At 32.8% G+C, this 23,786-nt stretch overlaps 1 protein-coding gene across 2 annotated transcripts; it reads right to left on the bottom strand.

Annotated features, from left to right (window-relative positions):
- Positions 1-1,059: 1,059 nt before the first annotated feature.
- LOC128221280 (microfibril-associated glycoprotein 4-like) lies at positions 1,060-23,684 on the bottom strand. 2 transcript variants are annotated; one of them, XM_052929835.1, is made up of 9 exons: positions 23,589-23,677; positions 19,295-19,395; positions 15,888-16,014; positions 9,208-9,938; positions 8,150-8,320; positions 7,477-7,604; positions 5,559-5,655; positions 3,022-3,186; positions 1,060-1,685 (listed from the first exon to the last, which is right to left on the bottom strand). In XM_052929835.1, the coding sequence occupies exons 4-9, from the start codon at positions 9,314-9,316 to the stop codon at positions 1,435-1,437; spliced, it is 921 nt and encodes a 306-aa protein (XP_052785795.1). In that variant the 5' UTR covers positions 9,317-9,938; positions 15,888-16,014; positions 19,295-19,395; positions 23,589-23,677; the 3' UTR covers positions 1,060-1,434. The 2 variants fall into 2 exon arrangements, with proteins under 2 accessions (XP_052785795.1, XP_052785796.1); XM_052929836.1 differs by lacking the exon at positions 19,295-19,395 and having other exon boundaries at positions 23,589-23,684.
- Between the last annotated feature and the right edge of the window lie 102 nt (positions 23,685-23,786).

Below are 23,786 nucleotides of genomic sequence, written 5' to 3'. Positions count from 1 at the left end.
GCATTGTGGTAATAAATTGTTAATGTTGAATTGTTAAACGCAAAGACAAACAAATGAGAATTCGGGGTACAATTTTAATAGCAATGAACGGCTTTAGTTTAATAAGCAATTTCATAAAATCGCACCAAACAGTTTTTTATGGAAGGAAAACAATGTACCGTTTTGTTGAAATGAAATGGTAGGAACCTATAACATGACAGGAGAAAAACGTGAATAATTGCAATCAAATTAAGAATAAGAAACATGATTGATATTTTTTCTTGCATACCTAAAATTATGAATTTGTGGAAAAATGACGTAGAAAACGCACTTTTGTACATTTCACAAAAAAGCGCGTGTGACGTTGTGTACTGACGTCAGAAAGCGCATTAGTTTTAAATCATTATCTACGGATATTAGTTCCTTTACAAATCGCGCTTTTACGATTATTTTCAGTTTGAATTAAAAGTATTGTATACTTATATTTTTGATTCCGCTTTAGAGAAACTGCAAAATATACTTTCATAAACCATACAATAAAAGAAATCAGAAATGGCGCGTTGTTGCGCGTGACTCATCTTACATGGGGTGTAAGATGAGTTTTTCCAGCACCGGTACCATGACCGGAAACACACGTCCGGTGTGCAAGCATTTTTCTATCCGGAACGGACACACATGATAGATATTTTTTCTAGCATACCTTACATTACATTTTTTTGTGAGGAAAATACATAAGAAAGCGCATTTTTGTACATTTCACCAAAAAGCGCGTGTGATGATGTTTACTGACGTCATGACGCGCAGTAATTTGTATTCACTGCATACGTATATAAGTTCCTTCTCTATCACGTCTTTTATGGGTTATTTTGGGGGGATGCCAGATGGAGTTTTCCAGCACGGCTGAATTTACCGGAAATGCCTATCCGGTGTACTAGAAATAGTAATGCATTGTACTGCCTGATATGTGTTGTCTCAATCACATTATTCACGATATTCAAATTAAAGACTTGTTGTAATAATTTATAGAAACAGCCTGTATGACGTGAGCTCTCAGTCATCTCTGGTTAACAGAAAATAACATATCTGAACAGAGTTTATTCGACTGAAACCATTAGGGTTTCTCAGCATAAAGATATACACAATAGATAAATTACAAGAACTAACAATTTAAAAAAATGATAAAACGGTTTTGATAGCTACTTTACTAAATATATAAGAGAGTTCATTCAAATGAGCATTTGTTTTACAATGGAACAACCCATGATTTTTATCATAAATTTATGTTCACAATATTGTTGAGAACAGCGTTTTTGCTTTAGTTGCATTACATCTGTATCAATTATATCATTGGGATGAATAAAATCAAGTTTATAATGTTGCATACTATAGCTACTGATAATTAACAAACACACAAACGATGAAATGCTTTAATAGTCTACTCAAATCTTAACGGCTCTATCGAAACATCATGGTAGACGTCTTCAGTCTTTGAGGATCGCCCCGTTTAAATGACAGGTAATAAAAATAATCACTGGTGTACGGTCCATTGAGGTTATTGCCCATGCAACCATTGTACCACCAGCCTCCTCCAAAGTTTTGGGCACAGTTGTCAGGCCAGTTGTCCGCGTCCCTGTCGTACGTTGAAAAGGGCTGGTGGTTGATATCATACCTTCCACCCGTGTTGGACAGAAGGAAGGAATCGGACACTGTGAATATACAATTAGTATAAGTATTATTTGATCTCTAAAAAGGGTTTGCTTGTCAATCATATTAAGGTATAAACAAGTCAACCTATTGCTAACAGACTTGTTTTTTTTTTAATTTCTTGAATGTAGATGAGATAATATATTCGTTTTTGGAACACAAGGTACAGTGTCTAGAGATATTAATTAATTAGAATCATATATGCGATATTTTGGCGCTTTTTAACTGGAGAGTTTGTGCTGGCTTTGCTATTTAAGGGCTAGACACCAGACGGTCCCCAAATCGGAAAAAAAACCACAAGCTTATATCTGTCAATACGAGCTAATATGAAGCCGATAATACATCATTTTATAATAGTAGATCACCTTGTTGTCGCTGTCTCAGCTGAGTTTAGCCGTATAATAATAGCGCATAATGGTTTCCCAATACATATCGCCCGGAATTAACATAACTGGGTTTTCCCATGCCGGTACAAATAAAAAGTGAATTTCGAGCTATTGAAATTCATTTAACAGTCCAATGACTCTATTGTTTTTCAGAAGTATATTACGGTTTAATTTTGTTTGTACCGGAGGATTAGGTAGGGAAAACCAGAAAAAGCTTTAATTCCGGGCTACAACTATTTAAAGTGCGTATATTTAGCATGTGAAAGTCACGTAATAAGTACAGATACATACACCTAATTTATTTTCTAAAATTAACTGGGATTACGCGGAAGTCAGAACCAGAACATTTCGAATTGGAAAATACGCAAAAAAATGCCTGTTTCTTCAGCGATGTAATACATCAGTTAGTAAGATTTAATGCGTTGTATACAATGATTTAATTGAATGTAAGTTTTTGAAAAAAATATTTTTTCCTTGCACTTATATCATCTGGTTTCTAGTCCTTAGTTTTATTACATCCCCCACATATAAAGATTGTTTATATGTGCACAAATTATACGTGTTTTTTCTTTTAATAATTAAAGTCGAATGCGTTAAACATTATCATTCATTATAATTAAAACATTTCCCTTGTGCACCCATCTACAAGTTTTACCTTTAAAAGGCATGTCATGATAATTATCGAATCGCGACGTATTTTATTAAAATAATATAGCAACTTCTAGCATCGACTAAGACTTAAATATACTGGGCACTAATATATTTGACAAAATAAATATTGTGGTGAATTATTCCGTTTTAAATACATTAAATTGTTCTAATATACTTGATATAAAAGGATAATTTAGTATAATTATGTCTCTTTGGAAACTAATAAAGGGTAATGATCTTAGTTAGACGTATTGTATTTAAACAGTGTATCAATTTCTCCCAAATTCCTCGAATAACATACTTCCTCTTGAGTTGATCCTCCTATCAACGTTAAAGTTGTACTGGTCAGGTGGAGAAATATAGAAACCCGCGTACTCGTCAAATCCAGTAGTTCCATCTGGTAAACTCATGTCCACTCGTAACGTCATGTTACCACGGCTTGTCATTGAATGGAGAACATCCAGACCTGTGAAAAAGATAAATTTAATTCAACTATAATCTTATGCGATGTGTACACTCGTGTTCGAGCGTTATAGGTAAAGGGTACGAACAATACTATATATAGTAACACAAATAGCAGGTTGTGAAGGCCACTATGACTTAGTTGCTTTTCATCCTAATAATTAATTGATTAAAATCTCTTTATATCGATGGACACGGCGTATTGCCATTTAAGTTCAACAACTCGTGAAACTTTTGTGATAGAGTAAAAACTATATGTGCACATGTCATTATATAGAAGAAACATGGGCGTCGAACAGAGAAAAAAGTGTGTTCATTTTCATAAGATATAGAAGAAACGATTGCATCTTACAGTAAAGACTTTGTGTACAAATGTCATTAGATATATAAGAAACGTGTGTGTCTAACGGTGTAAACTATGAGTACAAATGTCATTAGATATAGAAGAAACGTGTGCGTCTAACGTGGTAAACTATGAGTACAAATGTCATAAGATAAAGAAGAAACCTGGGCGTCTAACGGTGAAGACTATGTGTACAAATGTCATTATATATAGAAGAAACGTGTGCGTCTTACGGTGTAAACTATGAGTACAAATGTCATTAGATATAGAAGAAACGTGTGCGTCTAACAGGGAAAACTATGTGTACAAATGCCATAAGATATATAAATATTTATGCGAAAAGCTACAGAAGACACGTGTGCGTCTTACGATGACGACTATGTGTGCATATTTCATTTGATTTAGAAGACACGTGTGCGTCTTACAGTGAACACTATGTGAACATATTTAATTGGATATAAAAGACACGTGTGCGTCTTACAGTGAACACTATGTGAACATATTTTATTGGATATAAAATACACGTGTGCGTCTTACAGTGAACACTTTGTGAACATGTTTTATTGGATATAAAAGACACGTGTGCGTCTTACAGTGAACACTATGTGAACATATTGTATTGGATATAAAAGACACGTGTGCGTCGTACAGTGAAAACTATGTGAACATATTTCGTTTTAATATAGAAAAATCGTGTGCTTCTAACAGTGAAAACTACATGTACATATTTCATTTAATATAGAAAAATCGTGTGCTTCTAACAGTGAAAACTACGTGTTCATAATTCATTTAATATAGAAAAATCGTGTGCTTCTAACAGTGAAAACTACGTGTACATAATTCATTTAAAATAGAAAAATCGAATGGGTCTAACAGTGAAAACTATGTGTACATATTTCATTTATATAAAATAATCGTGTGCTTCTAACAGTGAAAACTACGTGTACATAATTCAATTAATATAGAAAAAACGAATGGGTCTTACAGTGAAAACTATGTGTACATATTTCATTTAATACAGAAAAAACGAATGGGTCTAACAGTGAAAACTATGTGTACATATTTCATTTAATACAGAAAAATCGAGTGGGTCTAAAAACTATGTGTACATATTTCATTTAATACAGAAAAATCGAGTGGGTCTAACAGTGAAAACTATGTGTACATATTTCATTTAATACAGAAAAATCGAGGGCGTCTAACAGTGAAAACTATGTGTACATATTTCATTTAATATAGAAACATCGAATGCGTCTAACAGTGAAAACTATATGTACATATTTCATTTGATATAGAAAAATCGAATGCGTCTAACAGTGGAAACTTTGTGTACATATTTTTCATTTGATAAAGAAGTAACGTGTCCGTCAATAATGAAGACTATATGTACATATTTCATAAGATATAGAAGAAACCTGGGCGTCTTACCATGAAATCTATGTGTGCATATTCCATTGAATATCGAAGAAACGTGTGCGTCTTACGGTAAAGACTTTGTGATCATATTTCATTAGATATAGAAGAAACTTGTCCGTCTAATAGCGAATATTATGTGTACATATTTTACTGGATATAGAAGAAACGTGGGCGTCTAATAGTGAACTCTATGTGTACCCATTTCATAAGATATAGGAGTAATTGCCCAAATAAAATGATTGCCCTCGGGCTAAAGCTCTCGGGCAATTATTCCTTCTACTGAGGCAATTATCAACCAAAAGCCATGGTCAACCATGAATTATTCTATAAATAAACCATTCTTCGAACAGAGTATACATTAGTTATAGGCATTTGAACTCATGGTTTTAGTTTATTCGCAAATTAACACTTAATATCATTTAGTGTTATTTACGTGGCGCATACAACTGAAAACCCTTACGTCAAAATTAATGTTTGTGAACGGGCATTTTTAAATTTCTGTTTACTTTCTGAGATGTCTTGTTTGATATATATATGTCTAGTATATTATAACGAAGAGTATCATTCAATTATCGTTTGTTCATACGATGAAAGGTTTCGTTATCGTAAGAACGCACCTGTCCAGAATTCACCATCCAATGAACCAAATCCCCTCTCGTAATCCGCAAAGCTCCTGTTGAAGGCAACAGAACCATCATAGCGTCTTTGAAACACCTACATATGGAAAGCAATGTTAATAACTAATTTGATTACAAACCATTTGTATATCCGAATACCTGGATAATGCACTGAGCTTGACTAAAAGCAATACTTTTTAAAAAAAAAGCCGCGATAAAAAAAGTTGGCATAAACGTCATTTTTCGGTTAAATGACATTGAAAATACTAAATAAACCTTAAAGAAAACCGATGTGTATTAATTGAAAATATAATCATTTTTTGTGAAGTTTATATTTATCCCCATGTATGTCGATTATATTATGCAGTTACATGATTTACTCTAAAATTGTGCAGAATATATCCAAAAACATTATATCTCAAATACTTATAAACGTTGCCAATAATTTCTAATGTATAAAGGTCAAATACACGTGCTGTAACTTCGCTCTGTCAAATACTTTTAATAACATGTTTCCTTTCTAACTAAACATTATAAGACTACGGAATATTAAGCTTAAAGAAACTCGACATGTTTTCATTTAAATGTTCCATAGCTCTATATAATATAGTTATTATTGTAAAGGACAATGCCACCTATTCATGTCTAGTGTCATACTGTCGTTACATTATACACACTCATAAATATGCTAAAATATACGAAACAGTTTTCATCATATATATTTATATTAAAGTCGAACACAATGCATACTTTCTGAGGTAAAAAGGCCCAACACATTGAAACACTCTGATTCTTACTTTTAATGTGTCGAATATTTCATATAGCATTTTTTCGAACTAAGTATTGACTACATACCTTAAAACACATTATTCATTAGTATGTATGTTCCAAATAATTTCATATGTAAGGTGTCTTATATGCGTCGAATGCCTTGAACAGCATAAACATTTACTGTATATATCTGGGAACAGTTTATGCATAAGTCGTAATTCTTATTGGTCGACTGCTTTAAGCAACAGTTTTATTCGCTGTGTATGGGTAGACTTCTTTAAATAGCATTGATCTTTACTATTTTTGAACATACACCTGCATTATTCTTTACCATAAATGGGTCATGCATTTCGAACAACAATACTTTTACTATTAATGGGACAACATCATAAACATATTTGATAGATAAGAGTTTGATCTCTATAGAATGTCTTTATTTTGCACAAAATATGATTGAAAAGATTATTGCGTTATTTCTTTTAAGATAAAAGAGATATTGCAAAACACGACATGAGCACGTTAGTGTAGTTACACGTGCATGTAAAATGTGCCGTTGAATTTTAAACTCGTTCTCCTATATTACTTTCAACTTTTGCTCGTAGGTTTGATGATACAAACATTTATCACTTTCCTCGTGTAATTTAATAAGTCATTTAGAACTTGTACGAAATAAATATATGTTGATGACGTAGAGCGCAAAAAGTAGCCCACTCATACTCTTATCAATAATCATAATGTCACAATGCCTTTCTTATAAACATCTTTCGGTTAAGAAACGTTAATTCGTATCTTACTTCCAATGCCAAGGTATTCACTGACCAGGCCCCAATTTCTCGAAACTTCTTAAGCTTAACAGGCTTAAGTCGCTTATTTCAGTTAGCCTAAAAACATACTAAAAATGGATTTTGAAAAATAAAAAATCTTTTATTGTCATTTAGAATATTCCTTCATAATTTCTACAAACTCTTAAGAAGTAAATAATACACATTTTATAGAACAACAAAAATAGTGAAATAAGCTTAATCCTGTTATAAAAGACTTAAGAAGTTTCGAGAAATTGGGGCCTGGCTCATAAACATATCGTTTTATAAGAAACTAGAATTTAATGAGATTAGTGTAACATTAATTTAAACACAATCATACTTACAGTCCACCCACCACCTTCGGTATCCATATCGCAGTTAACCTCCACTTCCTTGTGCGTGTTCCAGGGCGTGATTATGTACATACCTGACCCACGTGACATGCCTAGTTTTAACACATCGCTGCAGTCATCTGGTTAGTATAATAATGTCACAATTAAGAAAGAAAGTTTGATTATTGGCATATGTATAATTGTGAAAGAACTTGCATTCGCATTAAGTTAAACATCAACATATTACGTCTACATATATATAATCACTGATATTGAAATCGTTGAGGTTAAAACTGTAATAAAAATGCTTTGAAATAACAAAATATTATTATATTGAAAGTATAAAACTGCTGCAATAACTATAAATAGTAAAACTACGTAGACATTCGGCTGACAACAGGCATGTCTCGAGTTGGTATATTATTTTGATAAATACGTTCAGAAAAACTTCTAGTTCTGTGATTTACTTCATTCATTTGAACATAATGTTCTCTTAAAACTTTGTCTCCTTTTAACATTATTAGCTGCATGTTAAACCTTATACTCGTACGATATATTAAACACTTCAGTTTAGCTTCTTCTTCTTTATTCTCGCAAAAATTGAAAAGCTAAAGGTATAACATACACAAACAATATTTACTTGTGAGAGACTATTCATCTTTAAAAGTGAACACCACGTACTCACATGGACATATCTCGTGAATGACGCATTCCTCTGTATCCGTATCACTTCCAATGCAAATGCCATCAGTAAAAGGCGGAGTTACATCACATGACCTGTGTCTACTTCTGCTGCCCTTGTCACATGACCGAGAACAATCGGACCATGCAGACCAGTCACTCCACGAAATGTGAACTAGATAGAAAAAACAAAAAACAATATTTTAAGGCGGTGTAGCAACGCTAGTGCTGGAACTAAATCTGCTGCACGTGTCACGTGAATTAGAACAGAAATACCATGACGACCATTATTGTCGTGAACTGTAACATAGATAGAGGTATAGAGAATTAGTTAACGGCAGTAGAGCAGCCAAGGTTCTGTAACTCATTCTATTACGCCCGGTCCCTTGACTGCGATCAGTCGGACCATACAAAACCATACTTATATTATGAACTAGACGGAGAAATATTGAACAACAGTGGAGCAAAGCAGGTTCTTTGAATATTTCTTCTGCCCCTGTCAAAACGATAATCCAGACTAGTCACTCCATTAAGTCGGATCTCGATAGGGAAATAGATCAATAAAATGCATCGTCAATTTCATAAATGATCATTCATTGATTCGTATGTTGTAAATGGGAGACATGGATTAGAATGTTCAGTAATGATGTGTTAACACTGCTACAATTGTATACAAACGTCTGCTGTTGTCTCTTTGACGCGAGCCATTTTAGAAATGTAGAATTACCAACATGACCCAATCCTTAATAACCATGCTTACAAAGGTTGTCGAAGCAATGTTTGTCCTAAATAGTATCTATTCATGGCAGATTAAATAACGTTATGTCATATTGACTTTACTCCACTGTTGAAGTGACCATACAACACAGTACATTGATCGGTACACCGCTTATCAAACACATCTATTAACCTTTTAATGAACCTTTTTTATAACCTAATCGACATATGTTTGAGTAACTAATACAGGTAGTCAATTGTAGAAGATATAATTGCTTTAAACAAGTAAGCAAGAATACGGTTGTATAATATATGATATACTCACGTTAGGTGCGAGCTACTTACGCGCCTTGATGGTGACCATAATACGGTCTTCTATTGTAGATCTCTGCTCCTCAATGATGCCAACAACTTCATTTGCTCTGCCTATTAGTTCTTCAACCTTCTTTTCCATCTCAATTGTTCGTTTTGGACATTTGCCTGTGCAGCATAAAGGTCTTGAAGGATATTTGTTTTAAAACGTTCAAGAGTATCAGTTTCATTTGCGACATGTTTTCCCACTTGAGAATTAATAGCAAGCAAAGTTTTATTGTTTTCTTGTTTTTCATTTTCAAATTGTATGGCCATATCAGTCCTAACGTCGGAGCTTAAGTTGCTCAAATATATAAAACTATCAGAGCGCAATTTCCGCCCACTTTCAGCTACTGTATTGTTGACCTTTTGCAAAGTAGCTGATATATTTCAGCGCTCTGTAGCACGTGGGCATTGACCATGCTAACTAATGAGCTTACAGTCGAGGATGCATTCGAAACAAAGGCCGACAATGTGTCTTTGAAAACGCTATTGACATTAGTAAGTTCTTTTTTATGCTTTTTAAACGAATGTTTATACATTGTAAGCGTTTTTGTGATGTCGCTAATTTCAGATTTTGAATATGTATTTCCTACAGTATGCCCGGTTTTTGATTCGACACTGTCCGTCTCCCGAGTATCGCTATAGGATGTGTTAACAAGTGATTCAAGCATTGAAACTCTATCAGTTAATGTACTAAAATCTCCTTCAATTGTGTCCAATCTCTGAAACAAGAACAAATCCTCCTTTAAAAAAGGGCTGTAACTGCATGATAACATTTGTTAACTCATTAGAAATAAAATCTAAGTTGCAAATGGAGAAAAGTCATTTCTAACAAGATTTTTTTTATCTTAGATATGTTACAAACTTATACGACCTATTTTAAGATTGTTATCACTTATCAAGTTGTCAATACATAAAGAAGTATTGAGAAGCTAGCGTCGCCGGTATATTTCACTTGACATATCAATAAAACTAAAACTACATATTGACCACAAAAGGAGTTCATAATGCTACTATGTACCCTACGCCATTACCAATGAGTATTATACTGTCATCGGTCAATATTACTTGACAGGTCAGTAAAACTACATATTGCCCTCAAACATATATAAATGAACGATATGTTTTGTTCACAATTCAGAACCACTTATATGCTAGCGTCCTAGGTCAATATCACTTGACATGCAAGCAAAAGTAAATATTTACCACAGCTAAAGTATATAATTGCACAATCTTTACAAATCGCATTACGTAGTATCAAGAAACTCGCGTTCTCGGTCAGTATCGCTGAATAGGTCAGCAAAATTACATATTGCCTTCAGGAGAAGTATATAATTGTACAGAAAACCAAAATATTGACCTCAGCATAAGTATATAATTGTACAGCAAAACTACATATTGCCCTCAACAGAAGTATATAATTGTAAAGAAAACCAAAATATTGACCTCAACAGAAGTATAAAATTGTACATCAAAACTATATATTGACTCCAACCGAAGTATAAAATTGTACATCAAAACTATATATTGCCCTCAACAATAGTATATAATTGTACAGAAAACCAAAATATTGACCTCAACAGAAGTATAAAATTGTAAAGCAAAACTATATATTGCCCTCAACAGAAGTATAAAATTGTACATCAAAACTACATATTGACTCCAACCGAAGTATATATTTGTACAGCAAAACTACAAATTGACCTCAACAGAAGTATATAATTGTACAGCAGAACTATATATTGACCTCAACAGAAGTATATAATTGTACAGCAAAACTACATATTGACCTCAAGAGAAGTATATAATTGTACAGCAGAACTACATATTGCCCTCAACAGAAGTGTATAATTGTACAGCAAAACTACATATCGTCCTCAAGAGAAGTATATAATTGTACAGCAAAACTACATATTGACATCAAGAGAAGTATATAATTGTACAGCAAAACTACATATTGACCTCAACAGAAGTATATAATTGTACAGCAGAACTACATATTGCCCTCAACAGAAGTGTATAATTGTACAGCAAAACTACATATCGTCCTCAAGAGAAGTATATAATTGTACAGCAAAACTACATATTGCCCTCAAGAGAAGTATATAATTGTACAACAAAACTACATATTGCCCTCAAGAGAAGTATATAATTGTACAGCAGAACTACATATTGCCCTCAAGAGAAGTATATAATTGTACAGCAAAACTACATATTGACATCAAGAGAAGTATATTATTGTACAGCAGAACTACATATTGCCTCAAGAGAAGTATATAATTGTACAGCAGAACTACATATTTACCTCAAGAGAAGTATATAATTGTACAGCAAAACTAAATATAGCCCTCAACAGAAGTGTATAATTGTACAGTAAAAACTACATATTGCCCTCAACAGTAGTATATAATTGTACAGCAAAACTACATATTGCCCTCAAGAGAAGTATATAATTGTACAGCAAAACTACATATTGCCCTCAAGAGAAGTATATAATTGTACAGCAGAACTACATATTGCCCTCAAGAGAAGTATATAATTGTACAGCAGAACTACATATTGCCCTCAAGAGAAGTATATAATTGTACAGCAAAACTACATATTGCCCTCAAGAGAAGTATATAATTGTACATCAAAACTACATATTGCCCTCAAGAGAAGTGTATAATTGTACAGCAAAACTACATATTGACCTCAAGACAAGTATATAATTGTACAGCAAAACTACATATTGACATCAAGAGAAGTATATAATTGTACAGCAAAACTACATATTGCCCTCAAGAGAAGTATATCATTGCACAGCAAAACTACATATTGCCCTCAAGAGAAGTATATCATTGCACAGCAAAACTACATATTGCCCTCAAAACAAGTATATAATTGTACAACAAAACTACATATTGACCTCAAGACAAGAATATAATTTTACAACAAAACTACATATTGACATCAAGAGAAGTATATAATTGTACAGCAAAACTACATATTGCCCTCAAGAGAAGTATATAATTGTACAGCAAAACTACATATTGCCCTCAAGACAAGTATATAATTGTACAGCAAAACTACATATTGCCCTCAAGAGAAGTATATAATTGCACAGCAAAACTACATATTGACCTCAAGACAAGTATATAATTGTACAGCAGAACTACATATTGACATCAAGAGAAGTATATAATTGTACAGCAAAACTACATATTGCCCTCAACAGAAGTGTATAATTGTAAAGAAAACCAAATTTTGACCTCAACAGAAGTATAAAATTGTACATCAAAACTATATATTGCCCTCAACAATAGTATATAATTGTACAGAAAACCAAAATATTGACCTCAACAGAAGTATAAAATTGTACAGCAAAACTATATATTGCCCTCAACAGAAGTATAAAATTGTACATCAAAACTACATATTGACTCCAACCGAAGTATATATTTGTACAGCAAAACTACAAATTGACCTCAACAGAAGTATATAATTGTACAGCAAAACTACATATTGCCCTCAACAGAACTGTATAATTGTACAGCAAAACTACACATCGTCCTCAAGAGAAGTATATAATTGTACAGCAAAACTACATATTGCCCTCAAGAGAAGTATATAATTGTACAGCAAAACTACATATTGCCCTCAAGAGAAGTATATAATTATACAGCAGAACTACATATTTCCCTCAAGAGAAGTATATTATTGTACAGCAGAACTACATTTTGCCTCAAGAGAAGTATATAATTGTACAGCAGAACTACATATTTCCCTCAAGAGAAGTATATAATTGTACAGCAAAACTAAATATAGCCCTCAACAGAAGTGTATAATTGTACAGCAAAACTACATATTGCCCTCAACAGAGTAGTATATAATTGTACAGCAAAACTACATATTGCCCTCAAGAGAAGTATATAATTGTACAGCAAAACTACATATTGCCCTCAAGAGAAGTATATAATTGTACAGCAGAAACTACATATTGCCCTCAAGAGAAGTATATAATTGTACAGCAGAACTACATATTGCCCTCAAGAGAAGTATATAATTGTACAGCAAAACTACATATTGCCCTCAAGAGAAGAATATAATTGTACATCAAAACTACATATTGCCCTCAACAGAAGTGTATAATTGTACAGCAAAACTACATATTGACCTCAAGACAAGTATATAATTGTACAGCAAAACTACATATTGACATCAAGAGAAGTATATAATTGTACAGCAAAACTACATATTGCCCTCAAGAGAAGTATATCATTGCACAGCAAAACTACATATTGCCCTCAAGACAAGTATATAATTGTACAGCAAAACTACATATTGACCTCAAGACAAGTATATAATTGTACAGCAAAACTACATATTGACCTCAAGACAAGTATATAATTGTACAGCAAAACTACATATTGACCTCAAGACAAGTATATAATTGTACAACAAAACTACATATTGACATCAAGAGAAGTATATAATTGTACAGCAAAAATACATATTGCCCTCAAGAGAAGTATATAATTGTACAGCAAAACTACATATTGCCCTCAAGACAAGTATATAATTGTACAGCAAAACTACATATTGCCCTCAAGAGAAGTATATAATTGCACAGCAAAACTACATATTGACCTCAAGACAAGTATATAATTGTACAGCAGAATTACATATTGACATCAAGAGAAGTATATAATTGTACAGCAAAACTACATATTGACCTCAAGACAAGTATATAATTGTACAGCAAAACTACATATTGCCCTCAAGAGAAGTATATAATTGTACATCAAAACTACATATTGACCTCAAGACAAGTATATAATTGTACAGCAAAACTACATATTGACCTCAAGACAAGTATATAATTGTACAGCAAAACTACATATTGACATCAAGAGAAGTATATAATTGTACAGCAAAACTACATATTGACCTCAAGACAAGTATATAATTGTACAGCAAATGTACATATTGACATCAAGAGAAGTATATACTTGTACAGCAAAACTACATATTGCCCTCAAGAGAAGTGTATAATTGTACAGCAAAACTACATATTGACCTCAAGACAAGTATATAATTGTACAGCAAAACTACATATTGACATCAAGAGAAGTATATAATTGTACAGCAAAACTATATATTGCCCTCAACAGAAGTATAAAATTGTACATCAAAACTACATATTGACTCCAACCGAAGTATATATTTGTACAGCAAAACTACAAATTGACCTCAACAGAAGTATATAATTGTACAGCAGAACTACATATAGCCCTCAACAGAAGTGTATAATTGTACAGCAAAACTACATATTGACATCAAGAGAAGTATATAATTGTACAGCAAAACTACATATTGCCCTCAAGAGAAGTATATAATTGTACAGCAGAACTACATATTGCCCTCAAGAGAAGTATATAATTGTACAGCAGAACTACATATTGCCCTCAAGAGAAGTATATAATTGTACAGCAGAACTACATATTGCCCTCAAGAGAAGTATATAATTGTACAGCAGAACTACATATTGCCCTCAAGGAAGTGTATAATTGTACAGCAAAACTACATATTGACCTCAAGACAAGTATATAATTGTACAGCAAAACTACATATTGACATCAATAGAAGTATATAATTGTACAGCAAAACTACATATTGCCCTCAAGAGAAGTATATAATTGTACAGCAAAACTACATATTGCCCTCAAAAGAAGTATATAATTGTACATCAAAACTACATATTGCCCTCAAGAGAAGTATATAATTGTACAGCAAAACTACATATTGACCTCAAGACAAGTATATAATTGTACAGCAAAACTACATATTGCCCTCATGAGAAGTATATAATTGTACAGCAAAACTACATATTGCCCTCATGAGAAGTATATAATTGTACAGCAAAACTACATATTGACCTCAAGACAAGTAAATAATTGTACAGCAAAACTACATATTGACATCAAGAGAAGTATATAATTGTACAGCAAAACTACATATTGACCTCAAGACAAGTATATAATTGTACAGCAAAACTACATATTGACATCAAGAGAAGTATATAATTGTACAGCAAAACTACATATTGCCCTCAAGAGAAGTGTATAATTGTACAGCAAAACTACATATTGACCTCAAGACAAGTATATAATTGTACAGCAAAACTACATATTGACATCAAGAGAAGTATATAATTGTACAGCAAAACTACATATTGCCCTCAAGAGAAGTATATAATTGTACAGCAAAACTACATATTGACCTCAAGACAAGTATATAATTGTACAGCAAAACTACATATTGCCCTCAAGAGAAGTGTATAATTGTACAGCAAAACTACATATTGCCCTCAAGAGAAGTGTATAATTGTACAGCAAAACTACATATTGCCCTCAAGAGAAGTATATAATTGTACAGCAGAACAACATATAGCCCTCAACAAAAGTATATAAGTGTACAGCAAAACCACATATTGCGCTCATCATAATTATTTAATTGTACAGCAAAACTACATATTGACCACAAACCAAAAATATATAATTTTACAATCTCTACCAATCGCCATTAAGTATGATCAAGTAGTTCACTTTCTCGCTCAATACCGTTGATCAGGTCAGTCAAACTTCACATTGACGTTAACGGACGTATATAATTGTTTAATGTACACCTACCGCCATTACGTAGGACTGAACAGCTTTCATCCCGTTCATTTGTAACTCCAATTTTCTCAACCTGTCCGCCTCACAGGTCGTCAACATTACCAGCGCAACGATGACGAACGGACGTAAGAACATCATACTGTAAAAATACATTGACAAGATTAATATTTTTAGAATAAGAAACGAATAGTCTTTACATGTGAATGATTAAAACATATGAAACTTTTATAGTCTGAACAATACGACAGTATTATACGACTGTATCATACGTTCATAGTATATATTTTTCGTTTGTTTAGCCAACGTAAAATTGACCTGTTTAAGTATAAACTTCATCACAACATGGAATCTTGGCCACAAATCGTGGTTTTGTTTATAATGTGCCAGCAGGTTCCGAAAACATGATATGTTAAATCTGTTGTTTTTCATAGTATTTAAATTGTACTTTAAAAATATATTTGTAGTTACTATTATTTCCCGCGTTGTTTGGCGTAATTTGATAAACTGCTTTCGATTACGGAATAACATACTAGATGAGAAAAAATTCTGCAAAATAAAGTATTTACTGTAAAAAACAAAAAAGATTAACGTTTGGTGTAAATATAAGTAATGAATTGCGTGTAATTGTAATTATCGGGGATAAAAAATGCAATTGGGCTGGTCGAAGTGCGCGTGGAGGCCTTAGAACACCACACGCTTTAACAATCTAAATTGCGTTCATATCCCGATAGTGAAATCAATCCTGCAACTCATTCCTTCAATATATATCATAGCTATTAATTTTCCCTGATGATATGATAACGAATATGTTATAATTCCATGTATTTTTTTATGCTTGTCATGCATATAAGGAGTGTACGAAAATAAAAGGATTGCAATCAGAAATTACAAAAAAACAACATATGACTGCATTAAAGTAATCAAAAAAGGGTGTTCCTTGTTTTACTATAATGTACGAATTTTATAAATGATTAAAAATATTTGTATCATGTTTAATTAGAAAAGGCGGGCAACTCTCTTATATCCTTTGTATGATCATTAAATCGAAAACGATGAAGATGTTAGAAGTTGCATAAGAATATAATAATTGTTTAATCTCGATTTTATCTTTCTTACACAAATTAAACAACTGAAATCAATCCTGCAATTCATATACATGTAATGGTGCTCCAATGTCAAAAGCATTATTATGTCATATTTGAATGCATCGTCTTATACCCTTTGTTGATTTTAACCTTTGTACAATTAAGTACCGTGGCAGTGGGATATTTCGCTTTGAATATCTTGTTATCATGGGTAATTGTTGAATCAGTTTTTTTGATACCGACTAGGATAACGTCGTATGTTCTTTTTCATATTTAGTTATATTACGAAACAAAAACCCTTTATATCGTGAGTGTTAATTTATTTATTTAAAGAGTATGTATTTGTTATCAAACAATTTCTTTCGAAGAAGAGTTTTCTCCAATACTTTACTAATATTCATAAAAATGAGTTTTTGCAACATAGTGTAAACATAAAAATATGACCTGGGAACTTTAGTTTAGTTTACGCTTTTCATGCCAAACTTATATTATGATTTGTTTCACGTCCTGGAGAGTCTCATAGCTTTGTGTTTTGTATCTAATTTATTCTAAACTGTGTGCACGTGTGGATAAACGTCTACGAAAATTCCCGCGAAGGTTTCCGGATAAAAGTTTCTGTTAAGCGTCACCGATTGGTATTTATGTGCCTTTTTGTGAATGAAAATATATGTCAAAGGACTGTTTTTGCATCATTATTCTTTATAACCTTGCAGGTGCAGCACCTTTCGGCTTATTCAATTCCGAGTGAATATGTTTGCAATCGATCACAAATAACGTCAGCTTTTAATAAACGTATTGTTTGAATTACAAACCACAAACATTATTGCTAGCTTTTTTTCAATTTAAGCCCATCGCATTTAGTTCTGTGTGAGTGTCCTTTATTTCTGCAAGATTTGGCGCGAGCATTGACAACACGTTACCATGTCAAGGAGTGTTTTTTATCTGACCTAGATTCAAACGTCTTCAAGTTCAGTATTGCGGTATGTTTGTCCTTATTTGTGGACGTCATAATGACTGAATTATCATACATGACCGATGACCGTTTATTGTTGGTTAGTATTAACACCTTAATCGCGTGCTCTCAATAGCAAATTGCGCAAACGTTTGTCTCGTTCGGCCCTCGTTTCGCCGTTACAATAAATTATCAACGTCAATGAAGACTTGGAATGCCTCTTCCATATTCCTATTTTAATCATCTTGTGATATCCGAAGTCCCATTCTTCTATATATGTAACTCCCGTTAATTTTCCCAAATGTCGTGCTTTACATTTTTGACATACGGACGGATCATCAATTTAGAGATTGGTAGAATGTAGGCCTTCAAACAGACCAAATCCATGAACAAACTTTGAAATTATTCATAACCGTGACATTTTCAATGGGCATGCTACTTTCAATATAGTACGTCAATTGACTATATTCAGGTTACGTGCGGTGCCAAGATTAATCAGTAAGCGGGAATGCTACAACATAAACTTCTACGTTATCTGCACTCTCTGCTTTGAAATTCCCATTGGTTACCTGTGTATGATAATAGTCTGGATTCAGGTGCTTGTTATTCTAAATTTACCGCTTATTATTGAACTGGCTTTGATAAAATGATATTCACCTGACTGCTCGTGTAAATCTTAACTCAATGTTAATCGGTTCCGAATAAGAGATTTATAACTGCTTGGTCGGTAGAATATTTTTTTTTAAATGCACACATGCATGCTTATCTTCGTCCAAAGTGTTCTCGACGTTCTGAACATGATACACTAGTGACATGAAAAACTACTCGTTATTCTTTGTAACACAAACATTTAGATTACTTTATCCAACCGAGCTGAAAAGCAATAAGACGAGCGGGCTGTTTATACGCATGCAAAATTAAAAAGTTGTATAGTTTAAGACGATTTCTAGCACGTGCTAATAAACAGCAACAAAAACCCCTATTTACACGGTTTTTTACTTTTACGCCCAAGTGCTAAAACAAATCATGTAAATTGCACCGAACGCTAATGTTCTTTTATTCTTCGGCAAAATTAATTATCTGAGAATAGTTGATGTACAAATAAGCTTGTCTTAGAATTGAGTCAATAATGCTTAATATAACTTCATGGTGACCCTGTATAATTTTGGTATCATATTTTAAGGAATTTCTTTCTGCGAATTAATGTTATTTGAAAACAAAAGCGCTCTTAACAAATAAAGGAAACACACACCTACTGTGCATTTATCCCACTCTGTGCTATAACATACCTACTAATATAATATTGTTTTGAAAATAACTCTGAATAACTGAAACTTACGCTTGTTTGATAAACAAGTATATTTAATAATAAACAAACCTACCTTTGCCAAATGGAAATGATTACTACGCCTTAACTTTATCCAATTCAACGTAAACACTTATTCACAATGTTCCAGCTAGCAGGCTCCCGCGTGTCTGATACCTGGGATATATCAGCACTGTTATATAGGTAGCTATTTCGAGCCTAAGCTCACATATGTTTATTATTTTTAAATGCCCTATTTCTTGCACACTGCAGCAGTTTGCAGAATGTTTATTAGCCGAAACACAACTAGCATAATATCTAACAGACACATTTCACGCATGTCGAGTACAACAGATATAAAGCAATGTCGAAATTGGAGATTAAATTAAGTATTTTTAAAATGTTTTGATCGAACAGTTATTTTTTACTCACTGAATTAAGAGCATAAATAGCAAACATTAATTCATCAATATTAGTTTGTGAAAAACAAATGATAAACACTATATTTATTTTCTGGATGGTTACCCCTCCTCTAGTTATGTACAGTAACTTGTGATAAAAGAAGGCACAAGAGCAAATTATGAAATATCATGCACCATGTAATCCATCTATGATATCGACACTGTAAATTAAAATATAGCATGAATTTATTTCACTGAAGATAATATTTACAAGTCAAAATCATAAACGTTAATAAGGGAACGGAGGGTTTATTGTGGTATTCTATTGAATTGCAATTGAGAACGTGCGAGGGAGACATATAAGCTTATCCCTATTTTGTCCGTGCAAGATCAACGTCCTCTGCATGTGTAGTCATGCCGTCAGAAATATGGGTGTCATAAGAATCTCCGAGTAAGTACTTTAGTTCCTCTAGTGTCATTTTAGATAGTGTACAATAATTATGCATTGTTGTGCTTGAAATTGTATTTCAAACAGACAGTTACAGTACGTCACTAGCTAGAATCATACCGCATAACATGTACGTTCCGTTTATTTGCCGGTATCGTAGCGTAAACAATCAGCTCAAGCTCATCTGCTGTAGAAGTAAAAATATCGCCATACGTACCTTGAATTTATTTCCCACACTACAACGTGTACCTTTGCCAAATAATAATAATGCTATTTGAAACTAAAATCATCGTCTTGTTTTTTCTCCTGGATTCCTGTTAGCGCCATGCAATACATAATTATTTATTTATATTTATTTATAGTTAATTATTATTATTATTATTATTATTATTATTATTATTATTATTATTATTATTATAGTTATCATGATGTCAAATTTATGTCAATCCAATTTTAAAGTTGCTCTCCTCATGTTCACCTGATCTATTATTAAGTTATTTCCCAATATCCACTCATTGTTCTACAGAACATCATTTGATGTATACCATGATAAATATATGTATAACATAAATCATGTTTGACTTTCGCATCTTGTTATGTTTTATGTTCATAAACTTCATTGCTCAATTTTATAATAAGTATCGTTTGTAGAACAAAGACTTAACTTGCATAATGTCTGTAAATATTATAAATAGTTTTTATTTAATGTCACTCCATAATTTTTGTTCTCCATAACATTAATCCAAGATTTAAATCAATATTGTTTTTAAAATATGGGTTTAAAAGCGGTAAAAACATTACTTTGTGGTCATAGGAGTTGAGATGGGAAATGGTTCGCCTATGTTATACTAGTAGTTGTCATTGATTACAAACATGTCTTATAATGGTGATCAGAATTACATGACGTCATTTAAATAGCAAAAATAACAATGTTATTAAATGGAGCTTTAATCAATCATTTTTTATAAAAAGAGTAAAAATAGTTTTCAAAGACACATATATAGCTGAAATCCATCTACTTTTCAATACGTTGCTGTAATGTTATTGACTGTTCGGCGAGGAAGAATTGTATGTGCAACTTTGATAATCAGGGGCTGGTCGCATGGTTACGATGACATGTGATTATTAAATCATTTCCCAATCTCAACTCCTATGACAACATAACAACACAATATTATTCGTAATAGTGAATTTTCCTTACTCTTTAAAACCCACCGTCTCGTAGAAAAGGTACGCAATTAATATAGAGCACGGGACAAATACGAAGCCTAGAAACCTAACCTATTACTCAAATGCAAAACTATACATCTTAAAAGACGTTACCTTCTAATTAAAGGCATAATTTTGTAGCCTAGAAGAATTACCTGTTGATTAAAGACACACATATTAAGTGTAAGCGACGTTACATCTTAATTAAAGCATACTATGAATCCAAATGGATGGAAGCTGTTCGTTACAGGCACATATATAACGCCTAAGAGTCGTTACCGGTTGTTTAGGTACACAAATATAAATGAAACACACGTAAAGAGTAGGATGCTTGTTGATTACAAACACAAATATATAGCTGAGGAGACAATACCAGTTGATTAAAGACACTAATGTGAAATATAAGATACATTATCTGTTGATTAACTTTTTATACATTGTACGTAATGTTTATTTTTTATATATAAATAAACGGGTTGTCATTAACTAGTAATATCAACAATACATAAGATATGTGTGTTATGCATACTGGTATCTTCCAAACATTAAAATGTGATTGCTGTTTAAGGACAACAATATAGGATATTAATTTTTAATGAAAGACGCTTTTTCGGATTAGGAATTGAGGTAACAACCTCTATGGTATTTCCCAGTCATTCCAATTAGTCAACCATACGTTATACAATATTTTGGACTTTGTTGCTGAACATATCTGTCAGTTTTATAAAGCATTTGCAACAAACCTTTGACAGTTTATGTTTAATGTTGCCGTAGCTATTAAGATGTACAAACATACCTCCTCTTCAATGAGAACTTGCCATAGATTGCTTAGATTTATTATTGCAGTCAAGTACCTGTTGAAAACATGTTGCCAAATTAATGCTTTAAACAATGTTCTGACACGCAAAATATTTTCAAATTGAATATAGTACATCAATTGACTTTATAAAGGTTACGTGCAGTGCTATGATTAATCAGTGCACGGGAATGCTAAAACATAAACTTCTACGTTATCTGCCGTCTCTGCCTTGAAATTCCCATTGGTTACCTGTGTATGATAATAGTCTGGATTCAGGTGCTTGTTATTCTAATTTTACCGCTTAGTATTGAACTTGCGTTGATGAAATATTATTCCCCTGACTGCCCGTCTAAATCTTAACTCCATTTCCCTCGGTTCCCAGTAAGACATTTACAACTGATTGGTCGGAAAAACAAATTCTTAAAATGCACAAATGCAAATCAAGTTTATCTTCGTCCGAAGTGTTCGCGACGTTTTGAACATGATACACTCGTAGCATTAAAACATACTAATTACTATTACTGTAACACAACACGCGTTATTCGTTTAGAATACTTTATATACCTGTGCTGATAAGCAATAAAGCGAGCGGGCTGTTAAAACGCATGCGCAATAAACAAGTGTCGTAGTAAATGATAACGTTTAGCATATGGCTCAAGACCACAGTTATCTGCCCCCCCCCCCGTTGACCAAAATCCGGATGTAAATACAGAAAAAAGAGTGCTTGTGTTCAAGTATCAATATGTTATTAATATTGAATGAAAAAGAAGCAAAAAATGTTCTATTTGCAGAGAACTTGACTGAATATGACACTCCATTGCAGAAATTGATAGTTTTTAGTGTAAATATTTGAAAAATCATAGCTTGTGTAAGTCTGAAAATTAGTTGTTTGTAGCCGATTGACTCCTTGGCGGAAGGGTTATGTATTTGAACTCAATTTTGACAGTCAGGTCAATGGTCAACATGGTGTTTTCTTGTGATTATATTTTGTTTCTTGAATTGTTCTAGAGATGCCATGTCCTTGTTTTTCAACTGGGATGTGTATAAAGTCAAAAGCCAGGTTAGTGTCTATATGAAACATATAGCAAAAATAACTGTTGTCTCACACCATAAGCTTATAAACAGCAACAGGCTTAAGCCAAACTACCACAAAAAATTGTTGCAATTGCACCAATAGCTAATGTTAATTTATGATTCCTCAAAATTGTGTTATCTGAATATATTCGATATGCAAACGTACTTGTCTTGGCATTGAGTCATTTATGCTTTATATGAATAATGAATGATCACATTATTTTTGGTATCATATTAAAACGTATTGCTTTCTGCGAATTAATGTAATTTGAAAGCAAAAGCGCTCTAGAAAAATAAGAAAATACACTCTAACTATTCATGTATACAACTCTCCGTTATAATATACATAAGCTCATAATATTGTTTTGAAAACCACTGGGAATAACTTAAAATTCACGTTTGTTTTATAAAAAATATATTTACTATTATACAAACATACCTTGTCCAGATTGAAATGACTACTACGCCTTAACTTTATCCAGTTCAACGTTACCACTGTTTCTCAATGTTACAGCAGGCAGGCATCCGCGTGTCTGGTTTCTGGGAGGAACCAGCACTGTTATATAGGTAGCTATTTCGAGCTTCCGCTCGTGCAGGTTTATTTTTAAATGCCCTATTTCTTGCGCACTGCTGCAGT

The sequence above is a fragment of the Mya arenaria genome, chromosome 16, assembly GCF_026914265.1.
Source record: "Mya arenaria isolate MELC-2E11 chromosome 16, ASM2691426v1".
NCBI classification, from domain to species: domain Eukaryota; kingdom Metazoa; phylum Mollusca; class Bivalvia; order Myida; family Myidae; genus Mya; species Mya arenaria.
The sequence above is the reverse complement of the archived record's forward strand: the minus strand, read 5'-3'. Positions and strand labels throughout refer to the sequence as shown.